The 22,599-nt window shown below is 43.1% G+C and overlaps 2 protein-coding genes across 6 annotated transcripts in view; one reads left to right on the forward strand and one right to left on the reverse strand.

Moving 5' to 3' along the window:
• Nucleotides 1–10,734, reverse strand: part of CFAP61 (cilia and flagella associated protein 61) — a 103,107-nt gene extending 92,373 nt beyond the window's left edge. For 3 of the 5 annotated variants that reach the window (XM_061461760.1, XM_061461761.1, XM_061461759.1), the window contains exons 1-6: nt 10,639–10,734; nt 8,467–8,617; nt 7,223–7,373; nt 4,639–4,715; nt 3,648–3,715; nt 2,434–2,560 (exon numbers count right to left, since the gene is read on the reverse strand). In XM_061461760.1, the coding sequence (XP_061317744.1) occupies nt 2,434–2,560; nt 3,648–3,715; nt 4,639–4,715; nt 7,223–7,373; nt 8,467–8,609 (566 nt within the window). In that variant the 5' untranslated portion in view covers nt 8,610–8,617; nt 10,639–10,734. Of the gene's footprint in view, nt 1–2,433; nt 2,561–3,647; nt 3,716–4,638; nt 4,716–7,222; nt 7,374–8,466; nt 8,618–10,638 lie in introns of those variants that run through there. The other 2 variants (XM_061461762.1, XM_061461763.1) reach the window with 2 other exon arrangements.
• Nucleotides 10,735–11,101: 367 nt separating this feature from the next.
• Nucleotides 11,102–22,365, forward strand: CRNKL1 (crooked neck pre-mRNA splicing factor 1). Its single transcript, XM_061461764.1, has 14 exons — nt 11,102–11,239; nt 11,611–11,763; nt 12,952–13,043; nt 13,156–13,314; nt 13,674–13,840; nt 14,358–14,536; nt 15,246–15,416; nt 16,028–16,219; nt 16,920–16,979; nt 17,915–17,995; nt 20,047–20,286; nt 20,692–20,793; nt 21,365–21,613; nt 22,114–22,365. Exons 1-14 carry the CDS (start codon nt 11,192–11,194, stop codon nt 22,279–22,281), a joined length of 2,061 nt encoding a protein of 686 aa, XP_061317748.1. The 5' UTR covers nt 11,102–11,191; the 3' UTR covers nt 22,282–22,365.
• The last annotated feature ends 234 nt before the right edge of the window (nt 22,366–22,599 follow it).

A 22,599-nucleotide genomic window follows, 5' to 3' on the forward strand; every position in this document is an offset into this window, starting at 1 on the left:
AACTTAGATATAAAAGCTCGGTGGATTGTGTTCTGGCACAGTACAGATTTGTCACATTATAAAGGTCAGATGGAGAATAACTTCAAATTAATGGTTAAGCAAAGCATCAGTTTACAGCATCTTCCCCTCTCCCCCCCGTCATATAAGCAAGGCAAAAAGGGAACAGAGATTACCCTAATCTCCTGTCATTGACCCAGAACGTGTTGCTAGGCAGGTGGCTGGGACAACTTCCATAGATAAGTCTCTGCAGGGCTCCACTGAACGTTACTATGGATGCCAGTGAAGTACAAAGGTGAATACAGAGGAAAAGGAAAGGCAAAGCGTCTACTGCAAACAGAATTTAGCTTACTCAGAGAATCTCATGATAGACAACACTGAAATATAAATTTTATATCACCAGATACTGTGTAATTTAAGAGAGAAAAAAACCCCACAACAGTTTCCTGGTTATTTTTCTAACAATAATAAACAAACTAAAGCAAATAGGTTTTATTATTTGTAACAAACTCTTACATGGACTATTCTTATGTCCCACGTTACATTTCCAGTTGTGTTAAAAATATTTCTATTGATAATATCTAATAGCCATCAAAAAAAAAAAAAAAAAAGATTATGGTTCAAACTAAATAGACAAACATAATAGTTGGAAACAAAACACATGGAAAAACTTTAAATCCTTAGGATTTAATTCACCTACTGATAACTTCTCAGGATTATGGCTCATTCACTTACTGATAGATGGTAGACAACTCAAAGAAAAGACTCCTAAGCAGCCTAAAAATTGTAGCTCAAGTTAGTATGCAAATAATTCTGTAGCATATTGAAATATGCAGACCTATAGCAGGATGGTGTGGTCAAGTCAGGCCTCTGTCGTTTTTCTTAGAATATTCTAAAGTCAAGTGACAGGAGATTGCAAACACTGACTGAATCTATAGGATAAAGAGCATGATCTGCAGATTTGTTTTTAGGCCTATTTGGCAAAATTAGATGTGTGTAAACCATCTCTGAGACAGGCTTCTGCCAGAATCCATACCTAGATGTCCACATGAATTAACCCATAAGCAGACAGGCATGCACTTACTAGGCAGAGATAGTTCTAATGTGGTGTTAGCACTCTAGTGCTACTGCTGGTCGATACAGACCCGCATGCACATCGGTATCATATGGTACACTGTCCCAGAGATTTGCTTGTCCCTACTCTTCAGTTTCCACTACATGGACCAGAAATGGTGTATAACCAGAAAGCAACGGTTACATCAGAACAAACAAGAGCAAGTCCAGAATGGATCAGAATCAAATAAAATCACTACTTCGTAAACCATTACCCTACATGCACTGTTCCCACTGCGAAGAGGAAAACGAGTGAACCAAAATGCATGGATACAAGCTGTATTTTAGCCACACTACAGGGAAGCACCTACACATCAGTGACAGCATGTACGGTCCAGCAATGCACACAGACAAATACAAGGCTCTATTGGGTCAGGAGCTGTGTTTTGCACTGATGGCACACAAAGCTGGCACGGGCACAGGAAGCTGCCATTTGGTGCAGGCAGCAGGACTCAAATGGCAGAAATACAGCAAGAGTGGTACTAGTGAACATGCAGGCAGGCACCTCCAGCAAGGCTGCTAGAGAAACCTGCAGCTCTGCCTGGTGCACGCTGCAGGCAGCTGAGCACAAACAAGAGAAAATTCATTCAGTCTAACTTTGAAAATAACATTTATGACTTGAATCTCAAAACAAGAGCAAGGCTGTGTTAAAGGGACATGGCATGAGCATATCAGTCCTTGCTCTAAACTGCATTCATTAAAACAAGGAACACAATGGAAGGAAAAAAGTGCTACCCCCTGAATTTCTTAATCTCTGTCAGCAGCAATGAGAAAGGGGTGCATCGGTGCTTGCGCATAAGGAGCTGCACAACAGACAAAAGGGATTACTCTCTGTGTCTGAAAGACTAGTGGAACTAGGGATTCTTGGCTCCTATTGAATCCTTTTAGATAATAGACCTTTCTATTCAGACTTTGCTCCACCGGTCAGAATATAACATGAGGCAATTAAAAAGAAGTTGGAAGATGCTCAAGAGACCAGGAAAGTACATGTACTCACTAAACAGCACTGAAGCAATTCAGCAGCAGATTCACAGACTAAACATCACTGACAAAAAGTGTATTCTTTCTAGACAGCAAACTAGTTTTACACAAAATACCACTGATCTTGTGATGAAGTAGAATAAAACCAGCATAATCATAGAACTACTTAATTAGGTGTCGTGGTTTAAACCCAGTCAGGTAACTCGTTCACTCACTCCCCCCCCTTGATTAGGTCATCAAGGAAAATCATAGCAGTTTAGCTAAGATATTGCTGCTGTAAACAACAAAAAGGATTCTTCCCATTATTACCCCAGACAGAAGCAGAAGAGGAAATTGCGTTACCTTGCTTTGCGGACATACAGCTGCGGGTAATGCCGATGTCTGGGGCACACAAGCAAGGTGAAGTCGTTATCCACTACCGAATCTGGAGCAGTTGTCATCTTTTCAAAGACATTTTCCATATCTGGCCCTGTGAATGACAAAACTCTGTTAGGAGCCACAGAGAAACTCCATTATGGAAGCTTCTATATGATCAGCAAACCTATCTGAAGAAAACAGAGATTTGAATTTAAACCCCAGATGGCATAATGCTCTTAAGTCTTTTAAGTGATGAAGCTGAAGTGACTGTAGTATAAACATGTGAAAGAATTGTTACTGGATTAATTTGCTAATTAATCCAGCATCCCAAACCTGAATAAGCTTCAAAGCAATCCAAAATTCGTAGGATCAAATCCCTGCAGAAATAAAGTCTTATAACCAATCCTATATGCCACTAGAGAATCTCTTTGTCAGGACTCATTATGCTGAAGGAAATCTGGCATTTGCTACTAGGGTGGGTTTCACAAAATCCTTTTTTTCAGGTGCTGCTCCCTGTAGTTGACACACCACTGGGGAGGTTGTTTATCGTGACTTGGAACTAAGATGCCTAGAAACTGGCATATGGGAGAAGGTACCAGTTCACTTCAAGGAAAGCTCCAAGCAAAGAACTCAGTCGTTAAGTAGACGTCTGGTTTATTAGTCTGAATTCAGGCCTGAAACTCCACGTCAGGTGCTGCTCTCTGATTGAGATATGCATTCTCCCTCTTTGGACCTCTGCTCTAACCTCATTTCCTTCCATAAGCACCCCTCCTGAGCCTCACCAATGCATTCTCTTCCCATCTTGTACTCACTTTTCTAAACAGGAGAAAGACCCTAGTTTTGGTCTCTTGACTCTCTTCAGCAAGATACCTTCACGAGACCTGGAGGAATTTATTTCTGAGATCTTCACTCCTGTTTGGAGTCCTGTCAGTTTCTGGCAAATTTAAAGACTGCAGGAAATGGGTAGGGTTCTGAATGGATGGACTGCTGGTGTGAACATGCAGCCACAGAAAGCTCTTCCACAGGGTGTGCACTAGAGGGTACTTTAAGGTTGTGTTCTCTGTATGTTTAAGGAATTGCAACTGTCGGCGGTATTTTAAAAAGCCACACAAAAGCCCACCCCCACAGTGCACATTAATGACCATGAGGTTTGAGATTGTTCTCATTATTTTAAGAATAAAATTGCATTCAATTCTCACCTAAATTCGTCTCAGCTGGTATGAAGAGAAGTATAAACTGCAGTTCTGGTACTGTGATAAAAGCTCTCCTGGACAAATAACAAAACTGTATTAAATCTTTTGTCATTACACTCATCAAACAGATACAGCAGCTAGTCTTTTAATATGTAATTTTATCTCCAGTGTCTTTGATCTTCCTTCATGAGTCCATATGGCTCAAAAATTAAAACATTTATGGCAAATAAGTTTATATAAAATTAATCTGGGCATTTTTTACTGTTTTTCTACCTTATTTCTCTCTTAATTTCCCAATCCTTAGATTTCAAACATCCTCCTTTTTATCTCTGTTCCCCAGCGGTGAATTAAAGATGCCAGATCTCTACTGGCAGATCTCAGAGTTGGCATCTGGATGAGCTGCCTTGACATGACAAAGTAGCTGTAAACTCAACAGCACCAAGAGCAATTCACTGTTTATGTAAGGAGATTCTGTGCTGTACCAGATAACCTGAGCAGTGGTTATACTGAAGCACTGAGCTAACACAGCAATACGTTGTACTGTTTGCACAGTACAGTTTGCAGCCTTACCAGATAATCTGGAGCTAACAAACTACCAACAGATTACCTGGGACCAAGCATATTCCAGAAACATCTACATCTTTCTAAGCCTCCTGCTCAGTCCTGTGCTTTGATATTTACAAATGGAAATTTAGGACAAAGAGAAATCAATCTGCCTTGCAACTGCAGTATTATTTCCATGGAAAATTACAGGAAAGACACAGCTAAACCTTAGCACCGGTGGGAAGTGCACTGGGAACTAGAACAGCTTAGTTTCCAAGCCAGCAGTGCACATTTGATTACTACAGGGTTATGTTTTGTTACCTTCCGAGGCTGTTCAGAGAGAGATTTAATTTTAATTCTGTGATCATATTTAGGCATTTTAAACTCACTGCTGCTCCAGATGACAGTAGGAGAATGCACATGCTTCGCTACAGAAAGTTACAGATGAACTCACCTAACAATTTCTTGGGGACATTCAGCTGCATATTCTTCTTTTGCCACACACAGATGCATGAACAACGTGTTAAGAGGCTATAAAATGAGGAATGAAAATCTAAACACCATGCAGCTAATATTTATATGTCATCCCAAGCATTAACATGCACATTTATTTCCAGTGTATATGATCTGCACTCAAAATGAGTAATTTTACATGTAAAGACAATGTCAAAGCATGTGTGGATGAAGCTATGTGATTAAAGGACTTTTTTTTTATATCATGATTTGTGCTGCTGTCACATTTTTGATTTACACTCAGGCTTACACTTTTTTGACTGCAATATACATCCATGAGATCGTATTTAACAGTATCCCAGACTAACAACATTTTAATTTAACCACAGAAATTAACAACTAACTCTTAACAATGTTTAATTTAACATTTGGCTGATAAAGACACTCTCAGTAGGTTTAAAAAAGAAAAACCAAACCCAAAAGCTCATGTGCTTCTCATCCTACTAAAATGCTTTTTCTTTAACAGAAGTAAGAAAAATCACAAAGTCTTAAGATGACATCATTAGACACATGTAAATAACCAGGCAGAAAAGGGGCAGACTGAAAGACACCTTTCTGTGACATGCTTGCTGTTAACTGGGAAGCACGAGCAAAGGAAACCCTGTGCTACTTCAGCTGCTGTCTCATGCATAACCATTCATGTGCTGAGTCAACCAAGGTCTACCTGGACATGAAATATTCCTAGAAAAAAAAATACTTTAAACAGAAAACCCTATTCAGAGGTATTCTGAAAGGTGAGAGTCACCAATACATTTCATCAACTTCAGGGCAAGTATGATTTTAACAGAGCTTGCAGTATATGGACCAGCACAAAGACAACAGGCTGCTGTAATGAATAAGCATCAGAACCCATTTCTAAAAATCAGACTTGCTCCTGTTTTTTTTTAAGTGCAAAAGAAAAAGGAAGAAGGAAAAAATTAAAAGCCTGTTTTGTTGCTGAGGTCCAAGAGGAGGCCCAGGAGGCAAGACTTGGCCTGGAACCATTCCTGAAGAGCGCTGGTAACCAGGCAATGCTGGAAAGCATCCTTACTAATCAAATGCTGCCCAAGTCAAGCCCTGGCTGGAACCTCCAGGCTACATTATCATTTCTGTGCTCCGCAGAAAAAAAATGTCAAACAGACTTTAAAGAAATTCTATTTCAGAAGATCTCAATTTTGTAAAACACATCTGCATGGATGTAACCTGCAGTTAACCAGTGATATCTCAACTAGTTATAATTCAGAATAGCGTTGGTTCTTTTGTCACTGCAGAAGACATACTGAAACTTCTGTGTGTATAGAAAACAATCTCCATTCTAGAAAAAGAAGAGTCCTGCTTCTTGTCAGTGTTCCAAAGCACCTTTCACTCCTGTTTACCAGCAGCAGCTCCTAACACGCTCAAGCTCTGGTTTTGTGCTTTCTCTTTGTATGCCCCTGTACTCAGAGGTCAGCTGCAGCTCTGCTGCAGTCGATGCTGTCCTGCCTGAGGAGCTGACGGCATGGCACAACCCATGGGAGCAGCTGCAGCTGCAGAGTGCGTGAAGTGGCTGCGCCTGCAGTGTGCCCAGACACAAAGTACTGCTCAAGTGACAAAGAAAAGAGATTACAGGAAAATTACATGGGTTTGTTCTGTCCTCCTTTGGCTGTAATAATTTTGCGTCTTTAACAGCATTTCCAAATACAATTGCTGCATTTGTCAGCTTTTCTGCAAGCCGTTCCTTAACATCTCCCAGAACATTAGAAAATTGATGAACGAACTGTCTAGAAATAATTTCAGTACTGCCAATACCTTATTATGGCATGTGCTGCCTGGCTTTGGGGTGTTTATGGTTAACACTGACCATTTTTTCTCAACAATCACAGGATTTCCTAGCTGGACTGAATGAGGGGCAGCATTTGAATCCTAAACTTCTAAGTGCCTATTTCTAGTCCATAATTCCTAAGAGTAGTTCATAGTCTTGGCCTAGGAGCCTGTACGAAAGCTGCCACCACACAGAACAGAGCACAGCAATCTCCACACGAGCATGTCAGCATGGTCCTCCTCCCAGAGTAAGTCACCACTCTTCAAGCAGGGTACACTCCTCATCCCCTGTTCTTTCTGTAAAGCCATTAAATTTGCATTCAATTCTGTAAAATAGCGAAACTTTATTCCAAAAGGTGAAAAAAGAAGATTCCAGTTCCCTTACAGCAAGAGGACCTTAGAGCAATAACTCTATCTCTGAGGTAAATGTTCTGATAGGTAACACCAGCGGTTTTTGCATGAAAAATACTGGTGGCATCTATGATTCACACTGCTCTCAGTGCTAGCTTGGTGCTCATGTTCTGCACATGTATGGCAAATAAAAGACTTGTCTTCTCCAACAGCCATACCTTCAGTTACCCAAGTGGCAAAAAGACAGGTACTCATGGGCTTCTGCGGACCTGAGGGTTTAGTAAGGAATCTGATAATCACCTTCTTCAGCATGAATGCCTCAGATCTACCGAACATAGATTTTAGATGCCATTACCTTAAATGAAAGTTCAGCTAAAATCACACAATTTACTTACAGTGCAGCTATTGCTAATGTAGTTTTCATGTAGAAATGACTCCCAATCAGACTGATCAGTGATATTCCAGTTTGGATAGTCCAGAAAGACAGCATGGGCTATAGCCCCATTTTTCTCATTGCAGAGGGTCAAAGCCAGGTTTGCTCTTTCTCTGTAAAAACAATTTAATTTTGCAGAAGCTGAAGAAACTACACCGAGAAAAGTGACTGTTAATTCAGCCTGTTAGAATCACAAAACTAACCATGTTCAAAAGTGCTCCCAGGATCGGGCCTCAATAAAACTTCATTACTCACATCCCAACCCGATTCCAAATCATCAGTTCCAAATATTTATTTTGTGTATGCTGGCATTATAACAATTCATTACTATGATGAAATATTACATTTTATCAAACCCCTCAATTACTATAAATTTGATACACAAAATGGAAATGCTCCCTCTTTTTTTGTATGTGTCTTCATTCGTCTGTCACCCAGATAGCAGGGATCTGAGATGATTGCCATTAACCCTCAGTGACCCATCAGCATTTCATACCGTCCATCTCTGCTGTTCATCACTGCACAGAAAGATGAAGCACAGAGGGTTCATCACTATCTCCAGTGGTGAAAATATGGTAACAGAGGACCTCCACAACCACCCATTTCTGCCATGCAAGCAGCTAGGTTGCAGCTGCCAAAACACAGAGAATATATTGGGTATCTTGGGGACATAAAAAGACGAGACACCTTGAAACATTTTATGGCAGATAGAGGCTGTCTCCCAAGTTAGAATAGAGGCAAAAAATGACCAATTCCTTACATTAAGTGCTAACTGGAGGAGAAGGAAAATATTTCAACAAACACAGGAAAAGAAAAGAGAATGGTCATGGGACACCATGATTAAACCCCTCAGCCCCTCTACGTCTGTCACCCTCCAAAGGCAAAAGGATTGTTAGATGCAGCAGACAGCAGGCATTGCAACCTGATGGTTTCATCAGGTATCACTCAGAAGTATTTCTCTTAAACTTGTGTAAAAAGGAAGCTAGCATGGAGTCATGCTTCACCATGCTGCAGCAACACTCCAAGTTTGCATAGTCATGCATGTGTGAGGCAGAGAAGATCTGAAAGCAGATTTTCTGTCCCTTTTTTGACTAGCATAAAAAGTCACACCATGCAAAGGCTCATAATGGTTTCTGCCGTTTAACATAATTTCTTGACATTTCCTGCAAGAAAGGCGATATAATGTCCCTTAAATACTGTACTTACAACAGGTACACAACATCAATTCTTCCAAAAAGGACATCTGTAGTATTGCTGAAGAGGCCAATAATATCCGACACATCGCGTGATTCTGTTCTTCTGGCACTGATCGCTCCTATGTCTCCTCTGGGAGAGGATTCTGTAGTCATCTTGCAGGCTGCAACAAGAAAGAACACATTGCTGCTCTGGCAGATCCCACCGCAATCCATCGTGCAGTGCAGTTAAACTGATCCTTACAAAGAAGCTGAAGCAGCACAATTCAGTTGGATTCCCATACACCTCAACATAAATCCACACTGCCTGCATAGACATAGAGCATGCCAACAGTGCACATGTAGAAATACAACAGGCAATCATCACTCCTATTGTATGCATTGTATGTGCTACACAGGAAATACATGTTTTTAACAGGCTACAAACTGCTTTTATATTTATTCATTTATAGGCATTTGCATGCTCTCTATCAAAACAGTGCCCATCATTAATAATTTCAAATTTACTATCTGTAAGTCTACAGGGTTGGGAAGATCAGCTGCAAACAACCAGGGTAAGGACATCCTGGTGACATTAAACAGCAGTTTCAGGCGAGTTAGATGTATTTTGTGCAAAACAGCACCTTTAATTTCTGCCTGTGTCAACAGCAATGCTTAAATTTCAGGAGGAATTGAAAGATCTGCAGCGTTCCTGCCCACAAGAAAAACGTTATTGTGGTTGCACACTCACACCCTTTGCCAGATCCATCTGATTTACTGACCTGGCAATTTTGGAACATACAGGGGCAACAGCCCATCCATGCCTATTGACTAACAGCTCAGTCATCTTTCACCTGTGTTGTGACACTGTAGTGTAGCCTGTTGTGATATAATTGAGAACTGGGATAAAACCCAAGCTGACCAACACAACAGCTTAGTGCAATTTCTAAATAGACTTGTGCAAAATATAGCATTACTAGCTCAAAAGAGGTGTAAATAACCAACATACCTACACTAGCAGGGCACTTTTACCAACCTAGTAAAAACAACAGCCATTGCTAACAGTCGCTCCAGGTATTAGGCCCCACAGATCCCAGCTCAAATGGGATAATCGTGAATTTCATACTGTTTAAATCCAGAGAGGGTTCATGTACAGCTCCATCTTTCTCCCACGACCAAGACACTGTTACAGGTGACAGCACAGGTCTCAGTCATGCCACACACGTTGCAAAGAGGTTCCAGAACCAACCTGAGGCAAAACGTCCTCTGCAGGTTTTAATGTATGCACTCAGCAGAGTGGTGGTGATGTAGAAAGAACCAGCTGGGCATAAGAGTGTACTTATTACTGAGTACATAAGAGTGTACTTATTACTGAGTATAGCAATAACATCTACAAGATAAACCCCCCTACACTAGCTTGTGTAACAAGCTTCTCAAACATCTGCAGTACTAAGGTGTATATATAGATGATACGTGTATTTATTTTCCTGGTGGAGTGGAAGGCAGCTACCCCCAGGGCTAAATGACAGGTGATTCTTAAAATGAGCAAAGAGAACAGCCAAATAATTCCTTTTTGCGTTTCATTCAGTAACTGCAAGCTGGGAGACTACTAGAAGAGTTGGCTTAGTAAATCATTAGTAAACAACCATTAGTCAAATGGGTTTTATTAATACCAACTGCATGTATCAAATGAGAATTTTAAATTGTCCTTCACAAACTGGCCAAGCAGTAAAATTACCCCAAAGGAGAAGTTTGCCACATTTCTTCGTTCAGTTTTTTAACTTCATTGAGGAAGTCTCACCCCTTCTCCACTAGCTCCCCTTGAAGGCCCTCAACACTAATGCAACCAGAAACAGCATTCACGCGTTAAAAATGTACCGTTTCCCTGAGAAAATGCACTCCTCCTACGGCAACTCCCGCGTTTCTGCTACGGGAGCAGCAAACCACAGACGGGCCGTGGTGAACCAGCGGTTGAGGAGCCGTTCCTGTTCCGGACCAGCTCTGACCCCCGCACAAGCACTCAAAGCCAGGCGGGGCTCCTGTAGCGTGCTCTGTCAGCCTCCTCGGGCGCCCGCGGAGTCCCGCCCAGCCCTCACCGCGCCGCGCACCCTCCGCGTCCGTTAACGGCTCCCGCAGCTCCGCGAGCCGCCGCGCCGCTAGGGGGCGCGCTCTGCAGTGCGGGGCCGCGAGCTGAGCGTGCTCTCACCTGCCTCCCGCTGTCGAGCCGAGTCCCTGTCCCGGCCCTGGGGCAGCCCGCGGCCCGACGGAGGCACGGAGAGACGACCCCTGACCACCGACTGACCGACCGGACTGACTGACTGACTGACTGACCGACTGACTGACACTGATTAACTGCTGACTGACTGACCGACTGACTGACCAACTGCTGACTGACTGACTGACCGACTGACTACTGCCTGACTACTAACTACTGACTGACTGACTGCCTGCCTGACTACTGACTAACTACTGACTGACTGCCTGACTACTGACTGACTGACTACTGACTACTGACTGACTACTAACTACTGACTGACTGCCTGACTACTGACTAACTACTGACTGACTGCCTGACTACTAACTACTGACTGCCTTGACTACTAACTACTGACTAACTCCTGACTAACTCCTGACTGACTGCCTGACTGTCCCCCGCTCTCCGCCTGGCAGCCGCGTCGGGACGCGCCGCCGTTACCCCGGCAACGACGCTGCGTGAGGTCAGAGGTGACGGGGAGGGGCTAGCGCGGAGAGGCGGCAAGATGGCGTCTACGGCGGCCGGGAAGCAGCGGATCCCCAAAGTGGCGAAGGTGCGCGGGAGTAGCCGGCGGGCTCGCGGCCGGAGGGGCGGGTACGGGAGCGGAGGGCGGTCGGGGCCTACCCTCGCCGGGCGTCCCGGACCCGCAGCTCCCGCGGCCTTCGGGAAGCGAGCGAGCCGCCCGCTGGTCCCCGCGGCCGCCCCTCACCGCGGCCTCGGGAAGCCTCGCCTCCCGCCATGGCCCAGGCAGGGGCTCGTGCTGGCGCTTAGGGCCCTGCCGCCCGCGGAGGGCGCGGGGCGCCGGATCCGTCCTCGGCACACACCGAGCGCAGGCCCCCGCCGGAGCGAATTAATGGGTCTGAGCGGGGGAGGTCCGAGTGTTCCATTGGAACGAAATGCGACTCGAGGGCTCTCGCTCCACAGGTGAAAAATAAAGCGCCTGCAGAAGTTCAGATCACAGCAGAGCAGCTTCTGAGAGAAGCAAAAGAGAGAGAACTCGAGCTTCTCCCACCACCTCCCCAACAGAAGATCACAGATGTTGAGGAGCTAAATGACTATAAACTCCGGAAAAGGAAGGTAAAGGAAAAATCACTAATCTTGATGCTCACATAGAACACAGTAGAAGTTTTAGGGCTTTAAGTTAAACAAGAGGCAGTCTATTTTACTGCGTTTGCAAGTGCTGTTGCTGTTCTGTATAATTACAGTATTAGTCCACAGCTGTCTGCACTAATCGTGATTGTTTGATAATTGTCTTGAAACTTGACCATTTGGCATAAGAGATTTTGGGGATCGCTTTTTCTGCTTTACGTGAAAGGGTTGCTTTACTTATACAAACTTATCTATGGCTTTGTTCTACTTTTTCCTTTGATAAGTGCTGTCGTGGATCAGCAAAGCAAGCATATCCCTTACAGGGAACTGTAAAGAAATTGCTGAGTGTTGGAAACATTTCAGTGCAGACAGCATGAACCAGGGCTGTCCTTCCCTGAAGCACACATGTATTTTCAGAGCTGGGGGCTGTGGTGGCCTGGCCCAGCACCCCTGTGCTCAGCCCTGAGCGGGTGATTGTTCCCTCCTTACCACAGTGGGTAGGGCTCCTCGTGAACATGTCAGGCCTTGCTGTGCTGGACACAGGTGTACCTCCCTCAGGCACATGGAGAGCAGCCAGAGCCAGTGATCAGCACCACAGCACTGCAGAAACAGTGTCTGATGGTACCTTTTTACACGTCCTGAATGGCAGTAACTGCTGGCACGTTAACTGTGTTACACCGTGTTAAACACCAGTAGCATTGATCCTGACAGTAGCCAAGCAAAGGACTGAAGGTGCCCTCGCTGTTCCACTGGCAGTGAAATTTGTCTGGCACAAATTAAATCTGGGGAATAAGAATAAGACATCCTGCTCTAAAGAAAAATTCGGAGTAGTGATATATACAGGTCAGAGTGAACAAACTTGTGTTGAAGCATCCAAGTATTGTCTGCAATAACGGGATTACATCTGTCCACATAATGTTGCTATAGAATCATTAAGCAGGAGATTTTAAAAAAAAAAAGGCAAAAAAAATTTTGTTGTTATTCCATCAGTATTTACTCTTTGAGCTTCTGTTATGCAATTTTTAGGAAGTGTATTGAGTATGATCTGTTACTGCATCTGTATGTGTGTAAAACATTTGGAATTAATTCCAATAACTGCAGTAATATTCCGTGAGCCATTTATAACAAGATTTGTCTACACAGAGGGATTTCTTACTTAAATAATTTTCTCCTCAGACTTTTGAAGATAACATAAGAAAAAACAGGACTGTTATCAGTAACTGGATAAAGTACGCACAATGGGAGGAAAGCCTGAAAGAAATACAGAGGTAATTATGATACAGCTGCAGACATCTCTTACAAAGCTTTTAAAACACGTAGTGACAAATAGCATCAAAGACTTGGAGGCACATTACAGACACAGCTCTCTTTACTTTCCAGAGCTCGTTCCATTTACGAGCGTGCTTTAGACGTGGACTACAGAAATGTCACACTCTGGCTGAAGTATGCAGAGATGGAAATGAAGAACCGCCAGGTTAATCATGCCCGAAACATCTGGGACCGAGCCATCACCACCCTCCCCAGGGTGAACCAGTTCTGGTACGTTTGCAGAGAGCAGAGCATTGTTTCCAGCCCCAGAGACTAAGGATCATGTTTCTGGTTTGGTATCATGCAACAGTGCTTTGGCTTCTGTTTCTCCAAGTCTTCAGGCTAGCCTGAAGAAGAGAGGAAGGCTTAAATTTTGGAATGGTTTTGTACTTTTCAACTAATGAGAGTACTGGGAGAGAGGATGTTCGTGTGCCTGCATGCTGCCAATCACAACAGTGTCTATAGGCATTTCTGGGGTGCAGGTGGGAAATAGGTGAAGAAATCTCAGTAATGCTGTTATCAAGCACTAACAACATCCTTGTAATATGTGTTTATTGTGTGATTGTAAAAACTGGCTCTTGTTTTCTAAGGTATAAGTATACGTACATGGAAGAGATGTTGGGGAACATTGCTGGGTCACGTCAGGTGTTTGAACGCTGGATGGAGTGGCAGCCAGAGGAGCAGGCTTGGCATTCCTACATTAACTTCGAGCTCAGATACAAGGAGGTGGACAGGGCACGTAGCATTTATGAGAGATATATCCTTTTTAGTGTACTGCAACACTGCCCAAGTTTAGGCCTGCATCTTTCATTTCTTTATCTGTTCTACCTCCAGCTATGTCCCTGTGCTTCTTTTTACTGTGGCATGTTAGGAGCAGGCCACCATGCCAAGAGCCAGCAGTAGGTGTTTAAAGTGTTTTGTATATGCTTTCCAAAGTCATCCAGCAAATGCACATCTTGCCACAACAGTGTGTATGTAACAGCACTCATGCTTACAGCTTTTTTGCAGTCATCATTTGTTTCAGATTCCTCCTCTTTAAACTTCTCCCTGACCCTTGCCTGATTTTTATCCCTTTCTAAACTTGAAGAAAGTTCTCAGGAAGGCACAAAGCCTTTGCATACTTAGAGCTGTTTTGTGTCCTCTTCCCAGTTGGATTTTTTTGCATATGCCGTCCTTGGGAGTTGTTCCATGTGGTCCATGACTCTGAAGTCACTGGGAAGAATGCAATTTGAAATGTCAATGCAACCACCACTGTTTCTTTAACATAGCTCTACTTGTGATTGTGCATCCTGATGTTAAGAACTGGATCAAGTATGCCCGCTTTGAAGAGAAGCACAGTTATTTTGCTCATGCAAGGAAGGTATACGAGAGGGCAGTGGATTTCTTTGGAGAAGAACATATGGATGAGCACTTGTACGTGGCTTTCGCAAAATTTGAGGAGAACCAGAAAGAAGTAAGACCTTGATAATACATCACACTAATGGCAGCCACCTCTCCATGAGATTCCTTCCTGAATATCAAACTTAAGGCTGGCAGCCACCTCCACGAGATTCCTTCCTGAATATCAAACTTAAGGCCACTTAACACTCACTGCAATACTTTCATTTTCCAGCACCTTGTGAGATATTGCTGTTGTAGTCTGAATTAAAGAGGCAATTTTTTGCTTATCTTCTGTTTAACTTTTGGTGACATCAGGGAAATATGTTCTAAAAAAGGTGGGCACCAAATCTGCCAAGCCTGAGAACAGTATCATTGGATGAAGTATGTATCCTCAGACTTGTAAGTTTTTTGGAGGTTGCAGGCCTGCATGACAAAAACTGAAGGAGCCATGTTTTTCCCAGGTGTTCTTTTTAAAGTGCCCAGGCCATTCAGGAATTGAAAGTATTCTGTGAACCCAAACCCACAACTTCTTGAATATATCCTAAATATTCCAAACCCTGTAAATGAATAAACAATGGTGGGTTTTAATATTTACAGATATTTCCACTCTCTGCCCCAGATTTACTTTTCAGGATCTGTGCTAGTCCTATCTCAAGTAATTTATGTTGAGATATTCTGTGATTCTGCATTTATTAAATACTGCCTAAAGCTCATTGAGAAACTGGGGGGGAAGACAGGAGCTGCTTTATAAGTGTTATTCAAATGATAATTAATATTTTCAGTTTGAAAGAGTAAGGGTGATCTACAAGTATGCCTTGGATAGAATCCCAAAACAGGAGGCCTCAAATCTCTTCAAGAACTACACCATCTTCGAGAAGAAGTTTGGAGACAGAAGGGGAATTGAGGACATCATTGTCAGCAAGAGGAGATTCCAGTATGAAGAGGAAGTAAAGGTATGTATTGAAACATCCAGTGGGCTCATCATGCATCCTACTGCTGCTTAAGGTACATGAGTGTCTCAGGATATGAAGGCTGATGAGTCTTGTTACCCTTGATGCCCAGTCAAAGAAAATACCATCCACTGGGAAGAGAATGATACTTGCCTTCATGGCTTGTTTTGATTCTGTATTCTAACACAGACTGCAGAGACAAAGTTTTTGATTGAACTCAGCGCTCAGTACCCTTCACAGTCATTTTGGGGTACAGTACAGTTTAGCTTCTAACTTGTGTAAATGCCTTTTTGTGAGAAAACCGGTGCTCCACACCTATCAGCTGTTCACTGAATATCACGTATTTCACCATTTCCTCTTCCCTTCTCACAGTTCAGTTTGTTTGCCTCCACTTAAAGAACATTGGCAGATAAGCTAAAAATAAAGAACTAAGTGCACTTGAACCCCAGAGTTCTCGCATAAGCATACCGGAGACTGACAGTTTGCGTTAATATTCCAGTCATCTCTTTTTGAAGCAGAAATTCTGTATAAAAGCCATGAGTAAAGAAACAGGGTCTGTTGTTCGTAGTTACTGAAATTTCTTTCCCATTTCCCTACTCCCATCTTTCTGGAAGGCAAATCCGCATAATTATGATGCGTGGTTTGACTACCTGAGGTTAGTTGAAAGCGATGCAGATGCTGAGGCTGTCCGAGAAGTGTATGAAAGAGCCATCGCCAACATTCCCCCAGTTCAAGAGAAGAGGCACTGGAAGAGATACATCTATCTTTGGATTAACTATGCATTATATGAAGAGCTGGAGGCAAAGGCAAGTAGTAAGAACTGTTTTTTTTTTTTACCTGTCCTTCCCACATATTTTCCTTACATTGAATAGCTACAGATATTTTAGTAAGAAAACAGAGATATGAAAATATTATGTCTTACTTCTTGGATTTGCTATTGAAGTATGGGGGTGTTTTCCCCTCCCATATACAGGGGATAAAAATACTTCAGTTTCACCACAAATCAACCACAAACAGGTTGATAGTAATTAAATAGGTTGAATTGCCTGTTCCTGAACTTGTGAAAGTTTTTTACTTAAAAAAAGCAATTTGTGATTGTTCAACAAGAGTTGAACAATCGAACTCTTGCTATAGGGGCCTTTTGAGGCTGTGTGTTTCTCATTACCAGTCACGCAACATGAGTTGCTCTTTATTTCATAAAATTGGAGTGCAGTATGGAGTGTTTGTTAAAGGAAAAAAAAAGACTTTTTCCCCAGAAAACAGGAACACTCCTGATTTCATTGTCTGTTTTTTAGTGTTGAATCTTTATTTTGAAAAGATTACTTGTATCGATTCTCAGAAGTCACCACCTTTGAACTGTGCATGTTAAGTACATAAGGATGTTTACGTCTTAAGGATACACAGTTCTGAACAGCTTGACTTCTGCAGTTTTGCAAATATTGCATGATGCAAAATCCAGCATAACCTTAGCAGTGACAGAGTGTTTCTGTTGTCTGTTTCTTGCAGGATGCAGAGCGAACCAGGCAGGTGTATCAGGCCTGCATTGAGCTCATTCCCCACAAGAAGGTATGGCTCCTCTAGGGCTTTGCATTGAGTTTTGGATTAAAACTGCCAAAATAAGAGCCTTTCATTTTCTTTCCCTGGAAGGGTTTCTCCAGTATTTTCAACTTTCTAAGTATGTTCTAAGCAGCTGAAATAACGCAGAGCCAAAGGGTAGTGCATGCAGTACTATTAAGCTGCAGGGAAGGCCTCTCTGCTATTCATTACTTACTTTTTTCTTCCTTGGACTGAGCCTTTTACTGCTCTATCTCAGCCCAGTTGCTTGTAGTTTCTGCAAAAGACTTGTTGGCCTTTCTAATAGGGAGTTACCACTTTTTATAGCAACTGTTTCTAATTGCCTGCATGGCCCCACGTGAGGGAGGTACACTTGATAAAACTCTTCCAGCTGTGCATTCCCTATTACAATCCAGCTTCAAGACCTGTTTGGGTTTATGGATGTTATTACCAGTGAGCTTTTAACTAAAGTATGCATGTGGCCAAACCATTAAAACGACTAATCAGCATTGCCATGGAATGTCAAGAAATCTTGGTTCATGTACTTTCTTTCTTTGTCATTAATTATGTCTTCTGAGTATCAATTGGGTAGGTTAGGATTAATCTCTAGTAATTTATTTCTGTCAGTGATAGCTGATATTTTACCAATCAGTTGTTTGATTAAAAAAACATTTCTGTGTTGGAGAAGACTTCTGTCCTGGCCATTTTTGCTTTTGTTATTGTGGAGTGTATTGTCCTGTTCTAGGGAGGGTGTTTTGGGTTATGAACTCTCAACTTCTCAGCAGGAAAGCACTGAGGTTAAGTGGAATTAACAGCAGTAGCAGTAACAGCTTGTGCAGACAAAACAGAATGTACAGACCCAAACAGAATGGTTATTTTTTTAAGAATATATGCAGTGTTATTTATAAGCTTCCACCCTAAGCATCTCATTGTTCTTTTTCTTTCAGTTTACGTTTGCCAAAATGTGGCTGCTGTATGCACAGTTTGAAATACGACAGAAAAATCTTCCACTTGCCAGAAGAGCTTTGGTAAGCTTTTGTTAACCTATAATAGACTTCACTAACTAACAGTACCAAGGGACTGGCATTAAAAGTTCTTAAATTGTCCTTTATAAGGTGCTGGTTTAATCCACTTAAATAAAGCATCTGGGAGGTGTGCAGGGACCAGTGTTCACTGTCATGTATGATTTAAAAAGAAGCGTAACTTGGTATGATGGTTAGCGGTGGGCAGAATGAATGCAGCTTTCTGGTTTCAGCTGACACAACGCACGTCTGAATGCAGCAGCACCCAAATCAGCTTAGTGCACTTGGAAGTGTTTAACTGCTGCTGGGTTGTTTCTATGATGCTTGCACTAACAATAGTGTTTTTAAAAGCATTTGAAATAAACAGGAGGTTTTGAATCCCAGAAATGAAGAGCTGCTGAATAGAGCATTGGAGTGCCAGCTACAAGGTTGCTGATAGAAGCAATCACAGGGACTTTGGGCAGGCTCAAGAGCTTCTGTGCAAATTCACTGTGTGAATGTCAGCATGTCAGAGAACAATGGAGTACATTTTGGCAGCAAAACATTTTGAAATGAAACTTTCCCTTCAGTTCAGATACTCTAAATAAGCTCAGTGATGGCATTAGGAATTATGAGAGGAAGCCAGCGTTGGTAGTAGTTGAGGTGGTTTGATTTTAAAGAGGAAGCTGATGAGATTTCTACCAAACCCATGGCACAGCAGTGACAAGAGCATAAATGCGAGTGCCCTTCTGTAGCTGCCACTGGACCAATCTGCCCCAATGTGGTAGTAAAGCCTCTTGAGACAGACTTCTGCCCATGACCACAACAAAGTGAAGCAGAGGGGTTAAGTTCCCCATGAGACTGTTACTGTCTCCCTGCAGCATGCTGCTGTTGTAGCTTGGTGTAAAATAGCCATCACCCAACACTACTACAGTCACCCACTAGCACCCTGCTTCTGGCTGCCTATTTTTTGAAGTAAATATTATGATAGATTCTGGAAAGGGTGCTTTGGCCTGGCTAGAAACAAAGTTTCCTCTGTTTCTTCTAGGCTCCTCTTGTGTTGGTCTTTTCCGCTCCTGTTGCTTTTCTTTGACAAACTATTTTTAGTAGGTCACCTTTGTCTTATTTTGGAAACCAGATTTTGTTGCTGCAGCCATAATACTTTTTCAGACTGAGCCAAGATTTGGCAGTTTCTGTCTTTCTTTTGCAATGGATTGGCTTTGAGCCATCTCTTTGGCAGGAAGCCTTGCTCCTGTCCCAGGGTGATGGTCCTTCACTGTCACCACTCAGAAGAGAGGGTTCAGCTCCAGATCTGAAGCTTTTATCAGCATGCAGATAGCATTTCTGCCTTATCCTCTGCCTTATTTTCATGTCTGCTGCAGATGGTGTGTGGATTCTTTGTTTTCCCAGTGACTCAAAGCATGAGGCTCACCATGTACCAATCTCAGATAGGCCCATTCTTAACTCTGTCTTTACATGATTCCCAGATTAAGAATCAGAAACTGCTTCCTCCCAGCTTGGTACCATGGCTTAGGACACACAGGTTTCTTCAGATGCTGAAACATACCAAAAAGGAAGTATTTTTTGAAAACATGATTCTCCATCACTTTTTACCGTACGTGAGCAAGCAGGGAGTGTGGATAGTGTTCTGTGATGGTGAATAGCAGTGGTGGTTCAGGAGATGATTTTTCTTGATACAGGTTGTTTTATGATATACCTGGGAACTGGTACAGCCTGGTACTACGCTTGCTTCAGCTTTTGATGCAAGATGAAGCGTTCGTTTGATGAGATGGGCTCAGTGTCAATGAATATATTGTGGGCAATTGTGTTATGTAGGAGCATAGTAAGTTAGGTTTTCTGCTTTCAGAGTTGCTGTTGATGTTTATGGAGGCACACTGATTTTGTACACACTGGTTGGAATCAGACTGGCCCTGGGCAGAGCCTTAAAAACCAGACTCTGCTCAAAAGTGAATTTCAGTTCAAATACTGGAGAGTAAATGGATCTTGAGAAGACAGGGTGGGTTTTCCTCTTTGCAAGGTCTTTAAGTGGGTTTTGTCATTTGGGTTTTTCTTCCTAGGGCACATCCATTGGTAAATGTCCAAAGAACAAGCTGTTCAAAGGCTACATTGAACTGGAGCTACAGCTGCGAGAATTTGATCGCTGCCGGAAGCTCTATGAGAAGTTCCTGGAGTTTGCCCCAGAGAACTGCACCTCCTGGATTAAGTTTGCAGAACTGGAAACCATCCTGGGGGACATCGACCGGGCCCGTGCAATATATGAGCTGGCCATTGGGCAGCCCCGGCTGGACATGCCTGAGGTAAGGAGGGGCAGCAGCTCCATGCGGCACCATTTAAAGGTATTTATTACACATTATGGCTAATTAAATGTAGCTCATCTCCTGGCCTGGACAGAACTGCTCACAGAGTGCCTTAGCCTCTGTCTCATTAATTTAGCATCTGTGTCTTAGCGGGGTACACAGGACTGAAAGTCCCATGACAGAACATGGAGGGGAAGCATGCTTCCAGCAGTGAGCTGAGCAGATCACGTGCACAAGATCTGGTCCTGCCTGGCTGCAGCCCTTGCTCCTGCAGGCAGTTCCTCCTCGCATCTCTGAAATGTTTTTCAGAGAGTTTTCACATTTATCCCTGCTCCTGCTCTGTTCTGTTCCTCCCCCCATCATCTCAGTGGTCTGTGAATACAACAAGAGACTTCTCTTCTGCAGGTTCTTTGGAAGTCCTACATTGACTTCGAAATTGAGCAAGAGGAGTATGAGAAAACAAGAAGTCTTTACCGCAGGTTACTGCAGCGGACACAGCACGTTAAGGTATGTGTGGGTACCCAGAACACAGATAGGTCTTGAATCTAGCCCATGGTGGATGGAAACCCTTGACTGCTTTGCTTCTCTGGCTTTTCCACTACTGATTTTCAAATCAACAGTGAACCTAAGCCATGTCTGTGCCATGAAGAGGGAGAGGCATTTTCTAACTTGCACACAACAGCAGGCATCTCTTATGAAAGAAGCTTTTCCAAGCAGCCCTCTTACTGCTGAGTAGCTTTGGAATTTTACTTGCAAAAACCTTACAAGTTAAAAATAGTTGCGGTGTTTCCAGTGTAGTTTGTTGGTGTTGTTCAGCTGAATTCAGGCAGACTCACCATGACCAAAAACAACCACAAGGAATTTGTCAGCATGGCTTGTGTGAATATTCTGTCTTGCCAAGGTGAGGCAGATCTCATACATGGGAAACAAATCTGGATTTTGCAGGTGTCTGCTGTGAAAAAGTACTTTAGACTTGCCCTGACATTTGCTTTTTTTGGCTGTCTGTTTTTTAAACTGTCACGTAGCTGTCAGAGGTGGGAGTGGAGATTTCAGCTTGATTTGATTGTTCCCATCACAGGTGTGGATCAGCTTTGCACAGTTCGAGCTCTCTGCAGGGAGGGAGGGCAGCTTGTCCCGGGGCCGGCAGATCTATGAGGAGGCCAATAAGGCCATGCGGAACTGCGAGGAGAAAGAGGAGCGGGTCATGCTGCTGGAATCCTGGAGGAGCTTTGAAGAGGAGTTTGGAAGCGATGCCACTAAAGAGAGGGTAGATAAACTTATGCCTGAAAAGATAAAGAAGAGGAGAAAACTGCAGGCTGAAGATGGGGTAAGAGGAAAAATACTGCACGTGGTTGCTTTGAATCCCTGGTGGCTTCGTGCTGGGGTCTGCTACACAAACCTGTCTGGGTGCTGTAGCTGCATGTGTGTTACTGCAGGAGCTGGAAAAAAACTTTGGCCTGAAATATGCTGCTGAGCTCCTTACTCTGCAGCAGGCTGGGTGGAGAGCTGACTCAGAGTGAGATACACCCATGCTCAAAGCCACCTGTAGTTTAAACTCTGACCCTAGACAAATCAAACCAGCTTTAGGTAGTACTGTGCAGATTGTGTTTGTTTCTGAACTTCCTTTGGGAAGCTACAGCCAGGCTGTTCATCACATGTGCCTGCTCACTGTGCACAGCAGTAGTGCTGTCTTATACCCGTTCAGCTCGCTGGTTTAACAAACACGGATTTTAATTTATCTCGCTGTTGACTATTAGAAGGTGCTTCAAATAAGCTTAACATGAACATGCAGATTAAATGTGCTTTATGGTACTTTTTTTTCCCTAGTCTGATGCTGGCTGGGAGGAATACTATGATTATATTTTCCCAGAAGATACTGCCAATCAGCCGAATCTTAAGCTGCTTGCTATGGCTAAGCTCTGGAAGAAACAGCAGCAGGAGAGCGAAGCTGCAGAGATGGATCCCGACAAGGACATTGATGAGAGCCAGACTTAAGGCCTTGCCTTTCCCTCCCCTTTTCCTGGGCATTGTACAGTATTTTCATTGGTGATAAATAAATGTATTTGAAGAGTTTTACTATTACTGACTTCAGACTTTTTTGTTTGGAAAAAAAAAGAACCATATTGGAGTTGATTCAACAACTGATAGAATTCCAGCAGCTGAAAGGAGGGGTCATGGTCAAGGGCAGGGGACAGCTGTTTCAGTGATCTGAGAACTGGAAGAACTGGACAGCAGCTTTGTTTTTAGCACAAGACCCACTGTTCTAAGGCTTCTGCAACCTACCACAGTAAGGATATTGTGACGTGCCAAAAC

The sequence above is a fragment of the Pezoporus flaviventris genome, unplaced genomic scaffold (assembly GCF_033815535.1).
Source record: "Pezoporus flaviventris isolate CSIRO_AGI_PZ_B2104156 unplaced genomic scaffold, CSIRO_AGI_Pfla_v1 ptg000031l, whole genome shotgun sequence".
In the NCBI taxonomy this organism is placed as follows: Eukaryota; Metazoa; Chordata; class Aves; order Psittaciformes; family Psittacidae; genus Pezoporus; species Pezoporus flaviventris.

Excerpts from the sequence above, each read along its gene's own strand:
- CRNKL1 (XM_061461764.1), top strand. The coding sequence starts at position 11,192 with ATGGCGTCTACGGCGGCCGGGAAGCAGCGGATCCCCAAAGTGGCGAAG. Across the intron at positions 11,240-11,610 it reads GGATCCCCAAAGTGGCGAAG|GTGAAAAATAAAGCGCCTGC; the intron begins GTGCGCGGGAGT and ends CTCGCTCCACAG. Across the intron at positions 13,315-13,673 it reads CCCAGGGTGAACCAGTTCTG|GTATAAGTATACGTACATGG; the intron begins GTACGTTTGCAG and ends TTGTTTTCTAAG.